Consider the following 25,268-nt stretch of genomic DNA (forward strand, 5'->3'; position numbering starts at 1 on the left):
CTTTCATCATTGTTTAGTAATGTAATTTTCTATGTCTGGTATGCTTACCTGTAATTTTACAGAACCCCATTTCTTTGTATATCTCACTCTATTAGACTACGTGTAGTACAGTGTTTGTAGAGGGGGCCGTTAACTGGGAATTGGCATTTACAAAGCTGCCTATTAAGTGCCAGTCACTCTGCTTTGTTTTAAACGTAGTTCACTTAATGAAATGATAGGCAAATATACTAAGGGAGGGAATTTGTTGTAGTGGAATGAAGATGCATTGAAACCATAGGTTTCATCTGGGTTTGAATCCCAGATCTAATAGTCATTTGGTAGACGAAGTCACTTCACGGGTCTGAGCCGAAGCTTTTGTATAGTAAAAATGAGATCCTATCTTGAAGAGTTATTATGTTAATTAAATAGTTGAGAGATGTAATCTAAGATATTCATTAAATAGAAGATATATAATAATCAACATCATTAATAATTACTATTAGAAAGGAAATTAGACGTTTTCTTTGCTTTGAGTGCTATTACTAAATGGTAAGTCATACGTAGCAAAAGGAGACATGGAACGTACAGGCAATCGCCTTTTAAATAAAACCTGAAACAAAATCTAAGTGGAAATCTAAGTGGAAAGCTAGATATGTAGTTGACCCTTGAGTAACGGGGATTACAGGTGCCGACCGCCCGCCATGCAGTTGAAAACTCGAGAATAACTTTTGACTCCCAAAAAACTTTACTAATAGTCTACTATTGACCAGAAGCCTTATGGATAACACCAACAGTGGATTAACACATGATTTGTACTTTATGTAAGTTTCTTAAGGCTTATATAAGGATTATGTAAGTTTCTTAAGGCTAGTAACTTGTTTCCTGGAATTCTTTCACTTCCTAGGGTAACACCTTGCCCCCTACCAGGAATTTAACTATTTCTTTAATTTTATTACATTGAAGTTGTTTGAGAAAGCATGCTTTTTTCACTAAAAGAACCCAGCAAATTTCATTCTTTCATTGGAATATTTTCTCTAAATATGACTACAAATGCAGTTAGTAAGTTGAGAAAGCCACCTGTTGTCATATTGGCAGGCCACCTAACTGGTCCATCTGTACTTGGTGTGCAGGGAAGCGTGAATAACTACCATTAGGCCTGCACAGTGTCAGATTTCACATTCTCATGACACCATAGGTAATCGGGTGACAGCCAGTTTATTTCCATCAGCTAATGTTATAAATACTTCATATTTTAGGTTAACCCTGATACCACAGAATGGAATAATGTTCTAATCCTCATTAGCAGTTTGTTATGCAGCAACTTTTTGTATGCCAATAAAAATGGCATAGACTGCTGCTTCTGTGGCATTTCCCCTTGAACATGCCATTTTATTCATTTGTTGACTCAGATAGATGAAGTTGTCATGTTTCCTTGTTGGAAATGTTGACAGAACCTTGTGGGCTGTGCTTGTATAAACGTTTGGTTTTCTAAACAATGATTTTCAATTTAGCTCCGTTGGTACTGTTACATGCCACTTTTCTCTTTCTGTCACATTGGGAAATTCTATTTTGTTGTCGGTAAAAAGAGGGTGTGGGACTTGCTTGCTGTCTATGTAGACTTTATTTTGCTAGTTGATTTCATTAAAGAGTGATTCCAGGAAGCTTTGGGCCATTGTATCACCTTGTCTCATTCCATTATGTGTATTGATGCAACATGGATCGTTGAACAGTATAATCTCTTTTGCACGGTTCTTATTGATTTTATCCAGTAAATCATTGTCTGCTGGGTCTATTCTGAAATCATTTTGGGCATAAAAACTATTCTTGACTTTGACAATCAGGTGCCTTCTTGTAATAGATAAACTTAACACAAAACTGGTATCCAGTCACTTTGTTTTTGTCTCCTTCACACTATATAGTTATCTTTCCTACTAAACTAATCAAGTGAGTGATCTCTATTCAGCAAATGTTTCCATTCCCTTTCTTATTTCTTGTAATATGGCTTCTCTTATCATTGCTCTTTTGAAATTGCTCTATATGATCTGAAATGGCCTATATTCTTCTGGTCTTTTTTTTTTTTTTTTTTTTAAGGATTTAGACTATGCTTGACCTTCCTGCTACTTTTGACACTGTTGATTACTTTCTCTTATTGAAACATTTTCCTTTCTCACTTCTGGGACAATGAATTCCCCTGTTTCTCATACCTTTTTATTGTTCTTTTTGTCCTCTTAATTGGCTGTTCTGTCTTCTATGGGCTCAACACTCCAGGCATCCTCACTACTTAGGCTTTAGTTACAACTTGAAGACAGAAGATCATCACTTTCACATTTATATTCCTGTACCCTCATTTTTCCCCTCCAATGTTTCACATATTTTATTCACATAATATTACCTGAGCATCATTTTCCACATACCATGGGAGGAGGGATTGATGTGGGAGATAAAGTTGTACCATGAATGTTCTCTTCCATACAAGTTTATAACTTAGATAGGTCAATAAGATATATACATGAAAATTAATTAAGTAGGGCAGCATGTGGAAAATACCTTTCCAGTGCTAAAGGTAGATGAAGAATATAGTGGTAATTAAAGAAGATTTCATAGAGAAAGTGACATTTGACTTCAGTCTTAATGGATAGACAAAGGTTTGACAGCAAAAATGTGAAGGGAGATGAATTGAAAATATTTTACAATCATTCAGGAGTCCTGACATACTTTTGCTATCTTAGCTACTCGTGTCCTAGTAGACTATAGGGAAAAATCACTTAAAATTAGAACCTGTAATCTCTCCATCTGTATTAGGGACACAGAATAACAGTATACACAATGTCTCATGTCATATCAAGAGATGTTAAAAATGTGTATATTTTGGAGGCAGGACTTCAAGGATGATGCTACCTGGAAGTAACTATTTTATTTTCTTTACTCACTTATACCTGTTACATCTTATGTGCCTCAGTTTTCTTTAAATAGTGCACCAGGTATCAGATATAATCTCTGCCTTTTTGAATGTTTTATCAGATTCAGTTCCATGAAATCTAAGTGGAAAGCTAGATATATAGAAGCCTTATGGATAACGCAAACAGTGGATTAACACATGATTTGTGCTTTATATTGTATTTTACATGTGTCACATACTGTATTCTTACAATAAAATAGGACAAAGATGAAAACGTTGTGAAGAAAATTTTAACACAGAGAAAATATATTTACTGTTCATTAAGTGGAAGTGGATCACCATAAAAGTTCATTCTTGTCATCTTCATGTTGAGTAGGCTGAGAAAGAGGAGGAAGAGGAGAGACTGGTCTTGCTGTCTAGGGTGGCAGAAGAGGAAGAAAATTTATATAAGTGGACTCTTAGCTGTTCAAACCTATTATGTTCAAGGGTCAGCTGTATTCTGCTTTTTTTCATTCTTCTTCACGGATTGTCATACCCAACTCTGGAGTCTATGTTTTTTAACTGATATTTTAGTAAAAATTTCCAGTAAGAAACAGGAATTTATTGTATCTTATAAGCCAGTTTGATTTTTTAATTTGATTTTATTACGACACTTCTGTTCCAAATTTTACATATTTACTTCCTGCTCTGTCTCTGTAGTTATAACCAGTTCTTAAGTTCAGATTCAAAGCATTCTGGGCTAAAAGCAGAGGCACACTTTGGTGGCTGCCATGAGGGAAGCAACAATGATCCCCCACAGTGATCGGACTGAAGTGGCTGGGGTGAAGTAAAGGCCAGCCTAATGGCGAGCACAGCGGGTTTGAAATAGTTTGCTAGGAAAAAGAGTCAGCAGGTTGCTGTCCTGATCCAGTCAAATACATTTGCTGTCTGTGACTATTAGCAGTTGCTTCTTACCTGGGCTATTACCTTCTCTTTTATCTTCAATAAGTTTCTAGTAAAACCTTCAATTTGTGGGATTTCTGATTTTTTTTTTTTTTAACATAAGGCAGATTTCATTCTGTTCTTTATGAGATGTTTTTTACTTTGTATGGTAATCGCTCTATCTGCAGTCTACAGTAGATTTCAGAAAACTAGTAAGAATTTTAGGGGCTGTATATTGAGGAGCCACTGTACATTTGAGTTTTGCTTTGCCTTCAGATGTAGTGTTTAATCTTAAACATTGCATTCATCTTATATATGCCTTTATAAACAGTTATAGGGCCCTCTATTATCTAACTTTTGGCTACAAAATTAATAAGAGATGCACAGTGGGCAATTGCCCTTTATTTTACTATAAATGACTAGTTTTATGTTTTTGTTCTATATTGTTTGCAGTAATGTTATGAATGCTCTACAGCACTGAATATAGTATTAAATGGTACTTCTCACAGAAGACAGAGTTTGTCACAGCTGAGCTTTTATCCAACAATTCTTTTATTTTATTTTTTTTTTTTAAGTTCTTAAAAGCTTACAGGCCAAACTATTTCTGGCATTTAGTTGAATAAATACCTCATGGAAACTTATTGTTAAACTGAAGCTACCTAACTATATTTCATGATACACAAACACGCACGTGCGCGCGCGCACACACACACACACACACACACACACCAGTTGTGATTGTCAATGACTCAATATTAAACTGAGTTTACTTTTTGGATAGGTTTCATAACACGTTGACTCCATTTACTTTGATAAATAGGTTACGTGTTAAAATCAGGTTTATTTTCGTAGATAGTATCAACATGCTACTTGCTAACTGAAACGGACCTTGACATAAAGCAGATTATTAGACTCAGGAATGTGCACTTACAGTAGAATATGGTTTTTGAGATCTGTTGGTCTAAGACCCACAAGCTTTAAAATGACTACATAGTGTCCAAAAGCAATGAAACTAACCTATGATGTGCTTGCTTAACATTTTATCTAGCTCAGTTCTGGACTTCTATTAGACTGAATTTTCTCTCTTTTGAGGACTCCAGTTTTTATCGAATAAAATTTTTTTCTCTTCCTATTTTGCATATTCCAAGTCTTTGATTGTTTTCAGTGATCTGGCAGAATAGGTATGTGGGAGGCAGAGGTTGCAGTGGGCCGAGATTGTGCCACTGCACTCCAGCCTGGGCAACAGAGTGAGACTCCGTCTCAAACAAACAAACAAACAAAAAAGAATACGCTCATTTTTAACTGCCTTTTGATTTCCTTTTCAATAGCAGATTATTGTTTTTCTTTTTTTCTTTTCCCGTCTTCTCTACCTCTGTGACATCTGTACCTATAAAAGAGGAGAGAGGCAGTGGTATCTTATATTCATTTTAGTATTTATTATTTACATAAATAGTTTTAATTAATACATACAATGCATTCTAACTTATTCTAAGAACTTATATATCCCTAGCACAGTAATAGATTTTACAAATATATGCAAGATCGTTGCCCTCAGTGATATATCTAGTTTGTAATTGATTTAAAAATTAACAGAGTGTACCTTGAGAATCCTTTGTTCTTTCACAAAATCTCATTATTTGTCATTTCTATAAGCTCAATGGTTGACCAAGTGTTGCCTTCAGTGTTCGATTCCAAGATTTGGAAGATATTATAAAGAGGGCTTTCATGGGTTACTGTTAACAATATTTGCACTTTTCTATTTGGGAAGTATTTATTGAGCTATTATAGAGTGTTGTGTTATGTACTACAGAGCAGTTTTTCTAAAACTTGCTAATATTCAGAATTTCCTGAGGAGTTCTTAAGAGGTACAGGTCCTGAGGCCCTACCTGCAGAGATTTCAGCGTTCTAATTCAGTAGGGATGAGTGTGTTAGAATTCAGATTACAAGTAGATGAGAGAATAGGAGGGAAGGACAGGGAGATGGTGTCGGGCATTCTTCTAAGATGCTTGGTAGTATAACAGGATAATAGATTGAGGAGGAAGAGGGTAGTGAGTCTGGGAAACAAGAGAACTTAAAGCTTATTTGAATTTTGTTCTCATATGTCTTTTTATATTTCCAAAATGGTCTCAAATATTACTTTTCTGCTTTCAAATAGGATGTCACCAACAGACTAAACTTGACTTAAAAAAAGAAACAAGGGGCCAGGCGTGGTGGCTCATGCCTGTAATCCCAGCATTTTGGGAGGCTGAGGTGGGCAGATCACTTGAGGTCAGGATTTCGAGAACAGCCTGGCCAACATGGTGAAACTCAGTCTCTACCAAAAATGCCAAAAAAATTAGCCGGGCTTGGTGGCAGGTGCCTATAATCCCAGTTACTTGGGAGGCTGAGGCAGGAGAATGGCTTGAACCCTGGAGGCAGAGGTTGCAGTGAGCTGAGATCATGCCACTGCTCTCCAGCCTGAGCAATAGAGGGAAACTCTGTCTCAAAAAAAAAAAAAAAAAACCAGGAAGGAAATGAAATGTTCAGGTGCTCCCTATCTTTCATTTCTCAGAATTCTTCTAGTGTTTTTATCACCTTCAACAGTATGTACTGCTGTGGTTTCTGAACTAAAGAAAATTACTCCTGAAAGATAAAATTGAAACCAGTTGGAATCCAAATGGAAAACAGGGACAGTCTACTCTTGATGTTTCCCATTGAGCTCAGCCAGCAACAAACAAATTGAGAGACTCAGTAATATTTTTATGTGCATAGAATACGAGAACTGTATTATATGAAATACAAAAGTCTGATTTATGTGTGTGTGTGTTTGTTTGTTTTTACAGAACTTGGTTTTTGTTTTATTATAAACCAGTATATCCCAAGTGAAACATTACCGAACACTGTAGCTGCTTATGAGCTCTCGTTCAGCCCCAATAAGGATGGATGATAGAAACTAATTTTTTAATTTTATTAAAGTTGAGCTGTGTTTTCAGTCATTTTACATGAAAACGTATATGAGACTATATGGGGAATAAAATAAAGGACAGTGACAGTTTTTTATGAGATAATTGATCCCTGTAGGATTGACACATTCAGAAACCATGAGGAGTATAAATGTGTTTGATTATGTGTATCGTACTTGAAAAACAGAATGTCAACAATTATAGCAAGGAGCTTGTAGATCCTAATTTGCAGGGGGAATGTTGAACATTTTCTCATGTTTGCAAAAGTGGAAGCAAGTATAAATTGACCTCAGTTGCAGAAGGAAGGGGATAAGGAATCAGACATTTATTGAGCATCTTGTTATGTCAGGGGTTTGGAAACTATGATCTGCAGGCCAAATCTAGCTGACCACCTATTTTTGTAAACGATGTTATTGGAACACTTCCATCCTTATTTGTTTACTTACTGTTTCTGGCTGCCTTCACAATACAATAGCAGAGTTGACTTGTTGCAACAAAGATGGTATAACCTGCAAAGCCTAAAATATTCACTGTCTAGCCTTATATAGAAAAAGTTCGCTGACCTTCTTTATGTTACTGGAGCTTTTACATGTATGTGCCATTTCTTTCTCACAACATTCCTGTGAAGCAGGTGTCATCAGCACATGGTATAAATAATCTAAATTTCCTATACTTCAAACCTGATGAATACATTTTTAATACCCACATTTTCAAAGTTCTGAATCCCTCCTTACCTGGTATCTAAAATTTGCCTCAACCGCTTTTCAAAGACTCTCCTGGTTGATTCTGGGAGTCTCTGGGGATGGAGGTGATCAGAAACTAATCAGCTCATGTTCTTTGGCTTTGGATTCTTCCTCTCGCCTATGCCTCCTGTGAGCGTATAGCTCCACTCTATACAACCATTTTTTTTTTCATCTGGCAACTCCTCTGAGTCCTTGGATTCCTGACATAATCTCCAACCCTCTCACTCCAGTTCTTTGTATATAAGTTATATGGTTAGACTAGGTAAGTACGGAACACATGCCCCACCCGCCTCAACACCATTGTTCCATCTCTAGTCTCTAGTCTTTATCTTCCCCTGCAACCATAAAAAGTTGATAACACCCAGCACCTCCTGCAGCAATCACCAACCATCAAATTCAGAATTATATTTCGGGCAAATAAGGATACCAAGCCACGTATAGAAAAAAACCACAGCTTTGAGTTAATATTCAGGAAAACACAGCAAAGCACTTTGATTAGGCCACAAGGAAGAACTCTATAAGAAATATTAAAGTGCGGGTTATACTCAGCATCTCCATGGAAATTTTTTTATCTCAAATTATTCAGTAATAATATGTAGGAGGCAACTGTGAGTCTCCTAGTCTGAAAAGTCCTACATCATCAACTTGAGATTATGGCTACAAATATTTCAGGGTGTTACTTTGTTGAGTCTTACTCAGCAAGGTTAATGTATTTTGCATCAAACTGAATTGTGTGCAGGATCTGCACCAAGCTGAGATGGACCATATCAAATCAGAAAAGCCTGGGTGTGATGAATGCCCAGACTGTATTCTCAACAAGTATTGTCCTATTGGCCTAGTGATACTGGTTTTTGTAGCATCGTAATTCCTACAGATATGCCTTTCTTCATACTTTGTCTGATGCACTTAGCTCTTGGAGTTGATTGCTGGACTCACTGATTCGTGACATGAATTCTGACATTTAAAATAACAGGAAGTTCTTTGAATAAATGAGATAACCAGAAAAATGTCAGTTCATACTTACAAAGCCAGAGACAACCAGTGGGTAAAGTGACTGACTTGAGCTTGAATAAGGTAATTCATATAGGTTAAAGGTTAACAGGAAAGCACCTTGACAACCTCATTTGTCAAGTATAGTCATGTACCACAAAACAACGTTTTGATCAACAATGGACTGCTTATATGATGATGATTCCATAAGATCATAATGGAGCTGAAAAATCCCAATTGCCTAGTGACATGTAGCCGTTGTAACATTGTAGTGCAATGCATAACTCACATATTTGTGGTGATGTTGCAAATATACTGTGCTGCCAGTAATATATAAGTATAGCACATACAATTATGTACCGTACATAATACTTGATAATAATAAACAACCATATTACTGTTTTATGTATTTACTATATTTTTCATTGTTATTTTAGAGTGTACTCTTGTTTAAAAAAAAAATAGTTAACAGTAAAATAGCCTCAGGTAGGTCTTTCACATGGTATTCCGGAAAAAGTCGTTGTTATCATAGGAGGTGACAGCTCCATGTGTGTTATTGCCCCTTGAAGACCTTCCACTGGGACAAGATGTATACGTGGATGACAGTGATATTGATGATCTTGACCCTGTACAGGCCTAGGCTAACATGTGTGTGTCTTAGTTTTTAACAAAAAGATTTAAGAAGTAAAAAATTTTAAAAAGTTTAAACAGGAAAATGCTTACAGAATAAGGATATGGAGAAAATATTTTTGTACAGCTGTGCAATGTGTTTGTATTTTAAATCTGATTACAAAAGAGTCAAAAGTTAAAAAAAACCACAAAGTTTATAATTACTATAAGCTACGTTTAAGTTATTATTGAAGAAAGAAAATTTTTGTGAATTTGGTGTAGCCTATGTGTACAGCCTATGTCTACAGTGGTGTACAGTAATGTCTTAGGCCTTCACATTCATTCACCACTTACTGACTGACTCACCCAGAGCACTGTCCAGTTCCGTAAGCTACCTTCATGCTAAGTGCCCTATACAGGTAAACCATTTTTTATCTTTTGTATCGTAATTTTACTGTACCATTTCTATTTTAAATATGTTTAGATATACAAATACCATTTTGTTACAATTGCCTACAATATTCAGTACAGTAACACACTGTACAGGTTTGTAGCCTAGGAGCGATAGGCTACAAACCTGTGAGGTAGGCTATACCACGTAGGTTTATGTAGGTGAACCCTATAATGTTCGCATAATGACAAAATCATCTAAAGAAGAACTCGGAATGTATCCACATCATTAAACAAAATATAACTGGACTACTTTGAGGTAAAAACCATACTTCAGTTTTGGTATTTAAGTTACCACTTCAAACAAGGGAAATTCTTCCCTAAAACCTCTAAGACAACTTTATTTGTCCTTCCTAAAATATACATTACCTGCTGAGCTATTGCGGCCCATTTGAAAATACACAACATTAGCTATGCTAGCTGTTAAACATAATGTTCTGGTGACATTTAGCAGTGTTCAGTAATTGGCTTAATGAACAGGTGTGCAAGTATATTAGTTATGCAGATGTTAATTTGCAGTAACATGTGCTTCCTGATTTGGGGTGTTCTTGTATAAACTACAACCAGTAAGATTTGTTCCTTAATTAGGAAATCACTACAAAGTATGTGTGTGTTATCCCTACCATTAGAACCATTAGTCTTGTTTAATGTGCTCTGAACTTCAGAAACACTCTTGGTAATGCCATTCCTATTGCTTCAGGTACTACGCAGGTGTCAGAATGAAATCTACCTTTCTGTAGGATGCCTTGGTTCGTGTGCAGCTGTAGGCAACATGGAGAGGGGAAGCTTCACAGCTGTAATATGTAGCATGTGCGAGGAAACAGAAATGGAATCTCTTCCTGCCTATTGCATCAGCTTTCCCTCCCAAGGTTTAGCAAACACATGTGTTATTCCTCACAAAATAGACTCAATAACAATTGAACACAAAATTGTGGTTCCTTACAAATTGATTCATCTTTACCAGCATTCTTGATTATTCTTTTCCATATTGTTTGTAATTCCTGTCTACACTTGGCCCTTGGGATTTCCAAGGTTAACAGTTTGTAAACTATAAAAATGGATGGGAGTATTTGTGTAATTTATTCATATGAATTTTATTTTTATGTAAAAAAATGGGAAATTACAAAGGCTAATGTAGCAAACGCCCATCTACCAGCTACCCAAAATGAACAGATGTTAACATTTAGTCATATTTAATCCAGATCTTTGCTTTTAAGGAAATAAAACATTAGAGTTAAAATGGAAGTTTCCAAGGTTCTACCTATTCCAGCATCAGATTCCTCCTCTTAGGCAACCACTGTCATTAGCTGGCTAATATCTAGCCTATGTTTTTTTAATTTTGCTACATATATACTCATCTATCAACAATACACAAGATTAGTCTCTGTTTTAATTTAGATGAATGTTATACTGCATGTACCATTTTACATAACTTTAATTTTTCCACTCAGCATTGTATTTGGCATCAATCCTTGTTGAAATATATAGCTGCAGTACAATCACTGTAAATGCTGTGTGGTATTACATTGTATTAATATACCACAATTTATCCATTTCATAACCCCTGGGCACATGGGCTGTTTATAACTTTTCTACTGTTATAAACACTGTTGCAGTGAACATTTTTGTCTCCTTGACCATTTGACCTACAAGCAGAAATGTTGGGCTGTATTTATGACAAGCATACCTTCAAATATATCAGATGTTGATACATGTGTTTTTTAAGTCATTGCTGAATATTTACTGTCAACTGTTGGCATAATCAAATTCTTCTTTGTATCTTCATCAATACTTGGTATTGTGAGACTTAAACATTTTTTCAGTTTGATGACTGTTAATGATATTTCTTCGGTTATTTTCATTTGCATTTCCCTGATCACTGGTGAAGTTTAGCATGTTTTCATTACTAGCTATATCACCTTGGACATATGATTAAATTTGTCCTTGATTTCCTCATTTGTAAAATGACACTGGTTAGTACCTATCATATAAAGTGGTATAAAAATTAATGCCAGATACAGAGTGGATATGTAATAAAACTTTGATTTTGATGGTGCTTGTGAAGATTGTATTGGTGGTTACCAGTAGTAAAACTACTACTACTGCTGTGATTTTTGTTTTTTAATACTCTCATCTGTTGTGTATTACATATGTATTTATCTATTGATCTCATCTTCCTTGACCTTTTTTGCCATCAGGTTCACGTGATATTTCTGGAAACGCATACGGATGATTCAGAATAGAGTAGAAAATAACAAAAAAAAATCATTAAACCTATCACACGCAAAAATCAGCGTACATTTCCCCTACCTTTCATTGCCATTCTTGCACTTATTTTAATATTATCAAGTCATTAATTGAAATTAAAATATTGTATATTTCAACCAATATGTTAAAAAATTATTTCCATGTAGCTGGAATCACCTCTGGAATTATATCCACATGGATAAAATATGTGTTTAAGTATATATGGATCACAGTTCTTATATTTGTATGTTATATGTAAAAGAATAGTTGGCATTTACTTCTTAAATATACAAATATGTATGCGTGAAGTTACGTAAATGTTCACTGTGTTTGTTGATACTACTATTATTAGCTTTATTTACTGTGGCTTTGTATATAGTGTACTTTTTTGTTTATTTGTTTTCCTGAGACAAAGTTTCTCTCTTGTTGCCCAGGCTGGAATGCAGTGGCGCAATCTTGGCACACTGTGACCTCCGCCTCCTAAGTTCCAGTGATTCTCCTGTCTCAGCCTCCTGAGTAGCTGGGATTACAGGCACATGCTATCATGCCCGGCTAATTTCACCATGTTGGCCAGGCTGGTCTCGAACTCCTGACCTCAGGTGATCTGCCTGCCTCAGCCTCCCAAAGTGCTGGGATTATAGGCGTGAGCCACTGCACCCGGCCTATATGTAGTGTACTTAATAGGAAGGGACATCCTTTTAATTCTCCTCATATTTCTTATAATATGATACAACACATAATGTGATGCTGATTTCAAAGATAAGATGTTCCCTAATATAGAACTATGCTTGCAATAAGAAAATGAGAATTCACTGAGTAATATGCATGTATTCATCTAAGCTATATTTTTATGGATAAAGAAAATTATAAATGTTAGGTACCTTTTGTGGATACTTCCATAATTACTGGTTTACATATGACCATGCAGTATGAGTAGATATTTATGTGTTGTGTACCATTGTATGCTCATGCTAGGCTAATTCATAGTAGGTGTTCAAGAAATATTTGGTAGATTAATGAATGTGATTCTGACTATAGAAATCAGTCTTTCTCACTGAAATTTTAAGATAGTTATACAAATTTTGTTATGATTCATGGTTAGTTATCACTATGTAAATCATCTAATGTTACCTATTTAAAATATTTTAATACTTGCTACAAATTATAACATCTTGTCACATGTTCTGTGTATCCACTGGGATAGCAGAAATTAATAGGAGATTCCTGAACATTGCCTATATTAGATTGGGGAAAGCATATAACCATGTTTACTTTATTTATGCTGATGAGCATTTCGCAGTTGTAAAAGAATACATTTATAGTACAATTGCTTGTAAAAATCCATGTATTAAAGGAAATATAATAATACTCAGTGGGCATTTTATCTTAGATAATGAGTATCTTGATATTAACATATCTTTAATAATAATATACATGTCTTTATTATTAGGATTATCTTCCTACAGACTGTATTTTTTAATGTTTCATTATTATTCTATTAGCAGTGCCAATTTACACACTCAAATTAATTCAATCTATTGGATTCAAACCCATGTGCAAAATGTTTTTTCATTTGTATGGGGAAGGTCACGTTTCACTGTAGGCCTCATTATGAACCTGAGGACCATAGGGCAATTGATGATAAAATCAATTCAGGAAGTTTTTATATCGAAACTTAAAAAAACTTTTTAGTTTCATCCAAGTAACTTCAAATAATTATAGAATTGCTAGTTATTTAATGTTTTGTAACCACTAGAAACATACAGAATAAAAGTATACTAGGATAAGTGACATTTTGAGGTCACTATGAAAGCAGGCAATTTTTAACATATGATGTGTTGAACACTATTGGGATATTTGATGTCTCATTGCTGTTCCTTGAATTCTCTATTTATCTAAGCCTGTGGTCATGCTCCCTAAGGAATGCTTTTAAAAACAAGAAGGCCAAAGGCAATAATAGCCACTAGTCTGTAATTATTTATCATGGCAAAAATATGATTAGTTTTGAAAGCCTGTCTAGTTAGAGAACTGCTTTAAACTTGTTTTTCTCTTGTGATTCTCAAAAAAGCAGTGCCCACTCATGGAATTCTTATCACTTTTCGAACCCAGGATTTAAGCCAAGTTGTATAACACAAGGAAAATATGTTGGGATTCAAGAAAGAAAACTGTGAACTCTAGATATTTAGGGCATCTAATCTTAGTTTTAAACAATTTGTTCGTTTGAAAAGGGGAGAGGCTAGACCATATTTTAATTAAAAAATGCAAAGATATAAAGTCATTAAATGAGCATTATCTATTCCTGGGTTAGTCAGGATCCTGTTAGTTTGCAGAAGCATCTTTATAGGTCCTTCATAGCACAGCATGTTTTTCCTATATGTACTTGGCTAATTAGTCTCCCATAGTGAATTTTAAAGCATATTGAGAGATTAGGAAAATTTTCTTGACTATTTCCTTGACTGGGTTCAAATTAGTGAATGATTCTAGAAGTAATTTCAATATGATTCAGATACTTCACATTTTATAGACAAAGGGAAAGGCTATTGGACTGTCATTTTCTTGTGTACAGTTGTCTTAAGCTGGAACTGACTTGACAATTAGAATAAATCAAAATGTTGATGATTGCATATGAAAGACTCTATGCTCCTAGAAAGACCCTTTGAAGAATATTTGAGATATGTTTTAATATATTTTAAAACATATTTAGAAATATATACAGATAAATATAAACGTAAAATATGTTCTTTTAATATATTTTAAGATAAATATATTAAAAGTCACTTTTCTTCCAGTAGTAGCAATGACTATTGTGTTGAATCCACATGGCAAAGATCGTAATTTTAAAGTGTTAATTGTTATCCATTCTCCTTAGACTGCACATAACTTTAGGTTGGCCAGTCTGGTAAAATTTAGCACTGTTAGGACTTTAGTTATTCAGGTAATTTATTTTATTAACATCTGCTATTTCTGTAGTATGCTCATTTAATTTTTCTGTATTTTGTATTATTAAAACAAAGGAAGTCTTTATGGACTTCCAATATTTTGATGAATTCTATAGAATGTTGCAAAAGTTTCCCATATGGTAACATCTATAAACATATTGCCTTAGTAAAAGTGTACTGTGGTTTTATGTTGCTTTTTCTCTAAAAAAGAAAATCGATAATGCATTTGTGGTCTTTTAAACAAAGATTAGATGAATTAAAATAATATCATTATTGCCTCAAAATGCAGTTATCTTTTTAACATTGATAAAGCAGCAGCATGATTATGGTCATATATGAACCAGTGATGTAATTTAGCAGCACGAATTTGGGAGCAAGGACTTAACACTCTATTTGACTGAAAAAGTATTGGCTTTATTTTTCTCATATTTTCTGATGGCCCCATTACTTACAACCCTGTTTTTATATTGGAAAAGGTAAACTGCCAACACTTGAGTACAATGGTAGCTATACAATTTCTATACAGGAGGGGTTTGGGGATTTAACTTAACGCTTTATTTTCATAGCAGACAGCCACATTGTTTTTTGAGCTGGCCTACTTGGGGAGTTGGCTGATGGAGGTTATGGAAGGCTAAAGCCACTCCTTGGCACTGCTACTCCTTACCCTTTCCGTGCTTTAAACCGTTTTGAGTTATACTGTTACCTTCTGAAGAAAGCAAAGTAAATCTTCTGTTCTAAGGAAGCAAATAGTATTTTTCAAATAGCGAGGGATACAAAGCTAACTTACGCAAAAGATCACATTGCTGAGTCTATTTAATTACATGTATGCAAATGGTGCTACTGTTGTACAAATTGCAAATGGTTCATAGCTATTCTTCAAAACAGTCTCAGCAGGAATATTTATATGGCAACCTGTTTAGCAGTTAAACTTACCTTAGGTGCTTTAAAGCAATTTCACTGAATTAAAGAAATGTTTAAATTTTAGCATATTTTAAGAGAAATGCGTGTCTTCCTTTTCCCTCAATTAGCTCAGATTAGCGAGGTTGTACTATATATTTAATTCCAGTACTGCTGTAGGTACCTGGTAAAGGAGTAATTAATGTTGTATATTAGGTAAGAAGGAGCGATTGATTTTTGGTTCTATTTGGCTTATCTTTTCTGCTTAAGTGCTGATATTTAATTTGTAGTGAAAACTCTAAAACAGCTCTGTATTTTTATGTTTATCCTGTTCCTTGAACTAATGAAATAAACACATTTATTGATTTCAGAATGAGCTTTATTAATGTAGTTAATATACCTTACTAATGTTATTCCGTGTACTTGGATTAGTACCATTATTGTTTATGAATCAACATTTTTTCTTTCAGTTCAAAAGAATGCAGAAGCATTAGAAGAAAAGAAGACTGGGCCTACAAAGAAGAAAGTGAAAGAACTGAGAATTTTGGATCCCAAAACAGCTCAGAATCTGTGTATGTAATATTTTCTTCATATAATTGGTATAGGTAGTGGTGAAAGGGGTGGGAGCTGTTTAATGTATTTCATCAAAGTTGTAACCTTTTTAAACAGGCATATTTAGCATCTTCTGGAAACAAAATTCTGTGTAAACATGATTTGGTTGCCTTTTTGTCACTTAGCCGCCATGGAGAAAATTCTAATTCAACCTCCGTCAGACCAGATGAAACTTGTGAATAGTAAAGATTTGGAAAGTAATGATAATAATACACTGTTAGAGGACATAGTGAAACATAAGGCAGAACTGATAAAAAAGTGATTTTTTTTTTCCTTCTGTCTAGACCTGGGATTGATAGTTTTAGAGTATTCACTAGTTACATTGGGCAAATCCTTCTACTGCTATTCCTTTATGTCTGAAGTAATTGTGATGTGAGCTACTTAAATTGTTAACCTTAACTGCATTTAAAAACTGGTTTGTGAACCTTTAAGCCTTTAACAAACCGGTCAGCCATTAAGTATACTTTTGTTAAAGCAGATGGACAGTTAAACCCATCTTCATTTATGTAAGCCTTTTAAGTTTTAGCATACTTTTCCCTCTGTCTTGAATTCAGAATTTTTGTTCTGTCACTACAGTAGACTGTGTTTAGATTTTGCTGATACTAAAACACTATGCATCAGAAATTTCCACACATTGAGCATTTCTAATTGCACAAAGTAATACCATGGGAGTTTATTTTGTTAAAGAATGTGGTATAGGGAATCATTACAATAAACAACACATCATTCTCATGTCAGTAGAAATGTTGCTATCAGAAAAGCAGTTTACCAGTAGCTGTTGTGAATGTGTAAATGTACTTATTTGATAGTACATTTTCAAAGTTGATGTTCAGTACTTTTCTTTAAAACACAGTATGATCTCAATTGCTGGTTGATTTCTGTCAACATTATTCTTTTAGATTGTGGAGATCTCATTTGGTCTTATGTATAAGGTAATCATTTGCCTATAGAGTGAGGATTTTGTTTTCTTTTCGTATGGCTGAAGGCATATAGACCTTTTCATGAAAAAAAAAAAAAATTCTTAGAAATGTTCAAGTTCTGGGTGCCAGGCATGGTGGCTCATGCCTACAATCCCAGCACTTTGGGAGGCCAAGGCAGGTGGATCACCTGAGGTCAGGAATTTGAGACCAGCCTGGACAACATGGTGAAACCCTGCCTCTACTAAAAATGCAAAATTAGCCTGGTGTGGTGGCGCATGCCTGTAATCCCAGCTACTTGGGAGGCTGAGGCACGAGAATCACTTGAACCTGGGAGGCAAAGTTTGCAGTGAGCGGAGATCGCACCATTGCACTACAGGCTGGGCAACAAGAAAGAAACTCTGTCTCAAAAAAAGAGAGAGAGAAAAAAAAAAGAAACGTTCAAGTTCTGGTGATAAGAACACATCTGTGTTCTTTAAAAAACATGTTTAATGGAACATGTTGTTGCAAGTACCTTCTGAATAATCCTTAGCTATTCTAGGTTTAATTTGCTGAATTATTCTAATATGATATGATAGATTTCCACTTAAGAAAAAGTTGGCCGGGGAAATTGTGAGTCAGTATATAAAGTAAGCAATAGTATACCACAGGAATATAAGCAGGAATGCAAAGCACACTGATGATTTAGGCACTTTAATTTTTTTCTTATGTGGGAGAATTGCGGAGTAGATGGATATAATTTTTTATTTGGTTATTTTATTGTCTTTCCTGAGAAATACTGTGTTGAATGCATCTGACAATCTCCACACTAAATTCTTCATTAAATAAAAAGGTCAACTTGAAATAAAATCTCTTAAGTTTTCATGGGTCATTTTGTGTATCATCCTAATCTAAAAGGCATAAGCATATAGTCATTAGTAGGAATTTTATTTTGTGTGTAAATATGCACTAACTATAAACATTAGAGCCCGAGAAAATAGGCCATTTTGTCTAAATGGATAGAGTGAGTAGTCCATCGAATGGAACAACTTTTGTTTGTTCATAATTCTGTAAATTAGTATTAGTGACAAGTTTCGTATTTTAAGTCTATGAAATGAAAATCAGGCATTTATTAGGACTTTAACATGTTGATGCTGTTCTACTTTTAATAAAATCAAATTTTATTTTAGCCATCTTTCTGGGATCATATCGCATGCCATATGAAGAGATAAGAAACATTATTCTGGAGGTTAATGAAGACCTGCTGAGTGAGGCTTTAATTCAGGTAACTTGGATATTTTCCTTCTGAAATTCATTTTCACAGATTTTTTTGGACTATTCTCTTCTCAATGGAGTTGTAAGAAAATTCTCTTCTATATTTAGATTTTTAAAAAGACATTGAGTAGTTTAATAAAATCAGGAATATCTAGCTGTGTTGCTAGTAAGAGGACTCAGTATAGAAAATCTAGGTTCTAATTCTGTTTCTGCCACTTATAAGCTGTATTTCCTTTTCAGTATAAGCATATGCATATATAGACATATCACTGTCCATTATTCACTGTACATACAATTACATGTACTTCATCACCAAAATGGCTCCATTAAGTATATATTGTTCTTAAAATTTTATGGGTGAAAAAGCTGAGGGGTCAAGAGGTTAAACAGCTTTCTGAAAATTAGTGGGTATTTAACATACCCATTGTTAAGCTGAGTAACTTTTACCCAACTCTGTTTGGGTACATAACATGTATTGCTGATTATGTCCAGCACTGTCTGCATTTTTTATTTCATTGAATCCTACAATAACCCTATGAGATAAGCACTATTATTCTCATTTTACAAATAAGGAAACTGAGGTTTAGAGAGATTGCCCAATTTCACAAAGCTTGTAAGTGGTGTAAGTGGCAAAGTACCAGAGCTGGGATTCAAAACAATGTCTATCTTGACTCTAAAGCCGTTATATTATTCTGCCTTCCATGAACAAACTGTTGAATCTTTCTAAACCTCTATTTTCTCATTTGCAATTACAGGGTCATTGTGAGGATTTAACCAAATAAAGTGCTTTGTATAATAAAGGACTATACGGATCTAACACATTATTTGAATTCTTAGTATGTCTGGCCCTGTCTGGTTTAATTTTTGAAAGGAATAACTGTAAAGATTTTTGTGGAAGCATATAGTCATTGTAGTTTTTTCTGTTTTTCTTAATTTTGTTGTTTTTTGTTTTTGAGCCATGCAGTTGGTTTTGAGTTTTAGAATACATCACATAGGGCCGGACGTGGTGACTCACGTCTGTAATCCTAGCCCTGTGGGAGGCTGAGGCAGGCAGATCACGAGGTCGGGAGATCGAGGCCATCCTGGCCAACATGGTGAAGCCCTGTCTCTACTCAAAATATAGAGAAATTAGCTGAGTGTGGTGGTACACGCCTGTAATCCCAGCTACTCAGGAGGCTGAGGCAGGAGAATCACTTGAACCTGGGAGATGGAGAATGCAGTGGGCCAAGATCGTGCCACTGCACTCCTGCCTGGTGACAGAGCAAGATTCTGTCTCAAAACAAAATAAAACAAAACAAAAACATCAAATAGTTAAATAGCTTATTCTATAACTTTAACAGTTTTGCCACATTCCCTGCAAACTCTGTAAATCTCAGAGAACCTGCATACATAATTTGAGCAAGTGGTATCTCTGTGGAAATCTCCTCTATTTTGGATTGTAGGCTTACATGAAAGTTTACCTCATGTATATGTCTTAAATCTAGGCATGATTTTTTAAAATAGGACTAAGGTTTAATAAGATGACCTATGTCATCGCTTTCTTGCTTTTAGACCTCCATTCCTTTTTCTAAGCCTTTATCTCTTTATCTTTTTCACGAATCTGTACATGTTACCCATATCCTGCTTTACCCACCAATTTCATGGCTTCTGTTTGCTGAGGACTTTTTAAAAGCCAACTTGCTTTCCTTCTCAGTGCCAGATACTTTAAAGTTTCTTCTCGATCCTTACCCTTTTTGATCCAAACCCGTTTTCTTAGTTTTGCTTGTGGAAAGAAAACAGTTTAACATGTAGTATAATATACATAATTGGAATTGTGCTACTTGGGTACGGGTATAGGGCCTAAGTGGTGAGTAACTCAGCCAAGTTTTTAAGGTTAGTATTGCTTTTATCTAGACAAATAAAATGGCTGAGTATCTTCTGGTAAAGAGGATGCATGCTCCTGGGTAGAAATAATTACATGATTTTCTAGTTCCCAAGAGAGATGGCTTCCCTCTGTCAGGAGAAAAGACTATAATCAGTAGCACCTTTTTCTCCCCCCAATTCCAGAACATTTGTTTCAGTGATGGAAAAGTAACATCAATTTGCCATTCATATGAGCTGTTTACCATTTATGTCTAATTACCATGTAGCACATCGATAATGCATGGCATTAAATGTGTATCATCAGATTAACTTTGTTGTAAGTTCTATTTGATTACAGTGCTAAACTCCATCCATGCATAATTATAGTTTTTTGCTCATGTAGCATAGTTGTCTCCTCATAGCAACAAAAACAAACAGCAATTAATGATATGTCACTTCCCAGAGACTTGAATTAACAGTAGTAGTATTTTCTCTTCCAGTATGGGTCAATAGGCTCTTGCTGGGCAGACAACTAATAGGATTTAGTTATTTGGCAGGATAATTGTCTTACTTAAAAAAAAATCAGAAAAACTTTTATTTAATCAGCAAGATCCAGCACCAAGTTGAAGATTATTAATAAACATCAATTTTCATTTTATTTCAAAATACCTAAATTTAAGCTAGAAAATGAGTTCTCTATGTGGGAAAAATTGAAATGACCTAAAATACTTGCAGTAGCACGTAGAAACATTTAAAAGTACACCATATCCTGAGATTGTCGAGGAGTTTTTAATGTATGTAATTATGAGTTACTGTCAAATAATGTGTACTAAATTTTTGTGACTTTTAGAATCATTATTCTAGCCTACAAAATTTGTTTCAGTATAATTTAATTTGATCTACTGAGAGAAAAATCTAAGACCAATCAGTCAGTGCTTTTTAGGATATCAGTGGTAAAAAAAATATGTATATAGAGCATTGACAGAGTAATGAAATGAGCGGTTTGAAAAAAGTGGTGCATGTGTGAAGGGAAAAATAAAATTATGTTCTATTTGAGGTCATTAGTGCATGCAAATGATTCTAGGTAGGGAGTTTATACTTATATTCTTAAGGAATATGTGAAAAAAAAGATGATCAGCATACAAGATAGTATATTATTGCTGCAGAATAATTTGTCAAGATATGATAAAGCATGGGTTGGTAACCTGGAGTTCAAAGCCCTCTTTGGGGACCCATGGAGAGAATTCAGGGGGTCCTAAACTTGTATGTGAAGAATATTACATCTTTATTTTCATTAGCTTCTAATTAATATTTAGCATATTATTTAAAAGTGTAGGCAACAGACCAAAGTAGTATTAACAGTACCTCTAACTTTTTCACTAATAGAAATAATAAATATTTTCATATCACATTACAGCTGTGGCAGATATCTTGAAATACTGTTACAGTCATTAATACTTCAAAATTACAGTACTTATTAGAGCTGTGACTAGAGATTATTTTTAATGCTTTAATCAAGCACTTCTATCATTATATCACTATTTTGGTAAATATGTTGATAACTATTTAAATGTAATTGGTATTTTATGTAATCCTATTTATTTTATTTTATCCTGATATAGAGGTTCACAGAAGGTGAACTGTAGGTTAGGGTGGGCTGTGGTTAAGGTGGTCTTCCTGGAAGAAGTGTTCTAGACTTTGAAACACTAGTAGGATTCAGTTAGAGAGGGCTAGGATAAGAGAATGGTGGCCAAAGGCTTGAGGTATATAAAGGATAATGTCTTTATTTTTCTGGTATAGATAAGAGGTCATATAGGGTAGCAATGAGAAAGAGCATATAAAATATTAGTAACTTGGTGGTGGTCATATTGTAGAGGCACACAGATAGCAAGTTGGTGACTCACAGGTGCTCACGCTCTCTACCTCTCACTTTCTCTCACCTATGTTTTATTTGGCCTTTCTAGTGCCTAATTAGTGAAATTTTAATGTCACACACTCTCCAGTTTGCCACAGATCCCACCACTCCCTATTGCATTTTACTTACTCTGACTCATTCCTAACCCCTATATACACCAGAAGTTTTGATCCCTAGTAGACAACATGAATGCTGAGCTATTGAGTTTGGTCGTGGTCAAATTGTGTGCTTAGGAAAGGTACTCTTAGCTGCAGTATGTCAGATGGCTTGATGTAAAGAGACTTGACATAGGGAGATCATTGCAGTTTCAAGCATAAGGGACATCATTGCAGTTTCCAGTGTAAGGTGTAATAAAGCCCTGACTATTTCAGAAGCAGGACAAAAGGGAATTTGGGTAAATAAGAAATTTTTAAAGAATGATTAATTGAAAAATCCTGGTAGTAGAGATAATGGTTGTAGCCCTGACACTGAGAGGCAAATCAGGTAGGGGAGAAAATACTTTCAGGGCAAAAGAGAAAAATTTTACAAATAACATTACATTGGAAAATGTACTGGAGGTCAGAATAGAGGCTGAGACTGAAAATAAGAATTTTTGGAGTCATTTGCAAAGAAGTGACTGTTGGAGTATCAGGACCAATGAAGTTCTTAAGTTTCCTCATGAAAAATGTAACAAATGGAAAGTTAAGGACTGCATATCTGGGGACCGTACAAGTCAAGGGGATGGGAGGTATTAGAGAAATCAGAGCAAAAGGAGTCAGCATATCAGAGAGAAGGCCAGGATGCTATAGTGTATCATCAAAGCCAACATAAGAGGCTTTTAAAGAGTGATGAATAAGAGAAGGAGATTGGGAAAAGAGGTATTTCCTTCATTATGTCAGCTTATAATGACTTATTTAGTTTAAATAGTTATTTTTCTATAGTTTTTTCTTGAAACAGTCTGCACTACATACCAGACACCTGTATTCCTTAAGCAAATGTTCTGTTTATTTGTGGTATTTTGGTCTCTGTCTCCCTTATAAGGGACATCTGCATTCCTACTGGGCATGCAACTGTCTGGTGTCCTATCTATTGTTCTTCTTCCACTTGCATTGTTTGTTTGTTTGTTTTTTGACATTTCCTTCCTTCCTTCCTTCCTTCTCTCCCTCCCTCCTTCCTTCCTCTCTTCCTGCTACTTTCGCTTACATTCTTTCATTCCCTTCTTCCCTCATTCCCTTCTTCCCTCCCTCCCTTCCTCATTTCCTCCCTCCCTTCCTCCCTCCCTTCTTTTCTTCCTTCCTAAGTAAATTCTTTCTTTGATGAAAGACCTTAATTTTACTTAGTAATACCCAAGGTGAAATAAAACTCCCGGATGCCTCCATACCTGGAAACTACAGAAATACCTCCATAGATGTTTCTCTACAATGCATACATGGGAATATGCCAGCTTGCTTCTACCCCCCACAACCTCCCTCCCTTGCCCCACCAATAGTTTCTACATATATTGGCTGTTTTACTTTTCTGACGCCCATTTGAGTAACCAGCACTGTACTCAGTGTGTGGTGTTTATAGATTGCCACGTGATTATGTTTTCCCAAATGTGATTTTCATCTCAAAACAGATTATATCATCTATATAACTTATTATTGGGTACCAACAGAATAATCAGAATGACACGAAGATCATCCAGTCCATTCCGCTGATTCCAGGCAATGCTACACCTAAGTCATCAAAGATAGATGGGTATCTATTGATTCTCCAGGGAAAAAAGATTCTTCAACTTCCCTCAATTAACCAGTTCTAGAGTATAATTATTCTTACAGTCAGGAAGTTCATGCATGTGTAATAGTAGAGCTCGTTTTTGTCTCCTCAATCCATCTTTGTAATCATTGATCTACTTACGTGGCTATCGACCATCTGTATTTTATGCAGGCTTGTGAGTCTGCATGTGTGCATTCACTTTACGAGGGCTGATGACTTTAGAAGACTACAAGTATATCAATTAAGGCTATAATGGCATTAGTATTGTAGAATTTGAAAACATTTTTCTCTTAAATAACAACTTGTATTCACCATGTTCATTTTCACAAGTCTTTAGGGAAAATGAAGCAGTAGCAATGACAGTAACAATCATAAAACATTTCTTTCTTACTTATCATCACAGTGGAATAATTATGGCATGCTTTTGCGGTCTGAAAATTCTTTTATCTATGAGCTGCTCTTCTTTCGCGTCTTTTGCTTTTAAATAGGTGATTTTTTTAAAAAATTGTTTGTTGTTTTTTTCTTTTACTGAAGTTTCCTTTGACCCTTGTTTGCTACTTTCAGTCTATTGTTATAATTACACATATTCCAAGCAAATGTTTTGGCTGCTTATTTTTATTCTCTCTATGTCTATTATTGATTAATGCCAGTATTTCATTTGTCACTATCACCAGTTGTGTTGTTGTTCACAGAGAAAGAAAAGGTAGCTTTAAACAATTAATTTTTTCTTGTACTAATTGGGTTGTGCAAAATGTTTTTAAAATATAAAAGAGTGAGCCTATGGCCATGTGTGGTGGCTCACACCTGTAATTCCAGCACTTTGGGAGGCCGAGTCAGGTGGATCACATGAGGTCAAGGAGTTTGAGACCAGCCTGGCCAACATGGTGAAACCCTGTCTCTACTAATAATACAAAAATTACCTAGGCATGGTGGTGCACGCCTGTAATCCCAGCTACTCAGGAGGCTGAGGCAGAAGAATCGCTTGAACCCAGTAGGCAGAGGTTGCAGTGAGCCGAGATCGTGCCATTACACTCCAGCCTGGGCAACAAGAGTGAAACTTCATCTCCAAAAAAAAAAAAAAGAAAGAAAAAAATTGAGCCTATTTACATTTTGAGCAAAACGTAAGTCTTACTAACAGTTCAGTAAGGTGCGACCTCAGAAATCATATTTTATGCTGCCTTCTTTATGGTAGAACTTCATTAAAATTTTGGTTCTTTCATACTATAGATCCATTGGGTCTGTTGAAATGAGATGATGGTCAGGGTAGAACAGGAATTTCCTCATAAGTGTAAAACTTGGGGCTGCGCGCAGTGGCTCGTGCTTGTAATTCCAGCACTTTGGGAGGCCAAGGAGGGAATATCACTTGAGGTCAGGA

At 35.2% G+C, this 25,268-nt stretch overlaps 1 protein-coding gene across 5 annotated transcripts in view; it reads left to right on the forward strand.

Annotated features, from left to right (window-relative positions):
• The window catches only part of DIAPH2 (diaphanous related formin 2), a 918,351-nt gene that overhangs the window by 363,363 nt on the left and 529,720 nt on the right, over positions 1–25,268 (forward strand). For all 5 annotated transcript variants that reach the window (XM_077988110.1, XM_077988112.1, XM_077988113.1 and 2 more), the window contains 2 exons: positions 16,087–16,188; positions 18,315–18,409. In XM_077988110.1, coding sequence (XP_077844236.1) covers positions 16,087–16,188; positions 18,315–18,409 — 197 coding nt within the window. The remainder of the gene's footprint in view (positions 1–16,086; positions 16,189–18,314; positions 18,410–25,268) is intronic.

Source organism: Macaca mulatta, chromosome X (assembly GCF_049350105.2).
Source record: "Macaca mulatta isolate MMU2019108-1 chromosome X, T2T-MMU8v2.0, whole genome shotgun sequence".
Taxonomy (NCBI): Eukaryota; Metazoa; Chordata; class Mammalia; order Primates; family Cercopithecidae; genus Macaca; species Macaca mulatta.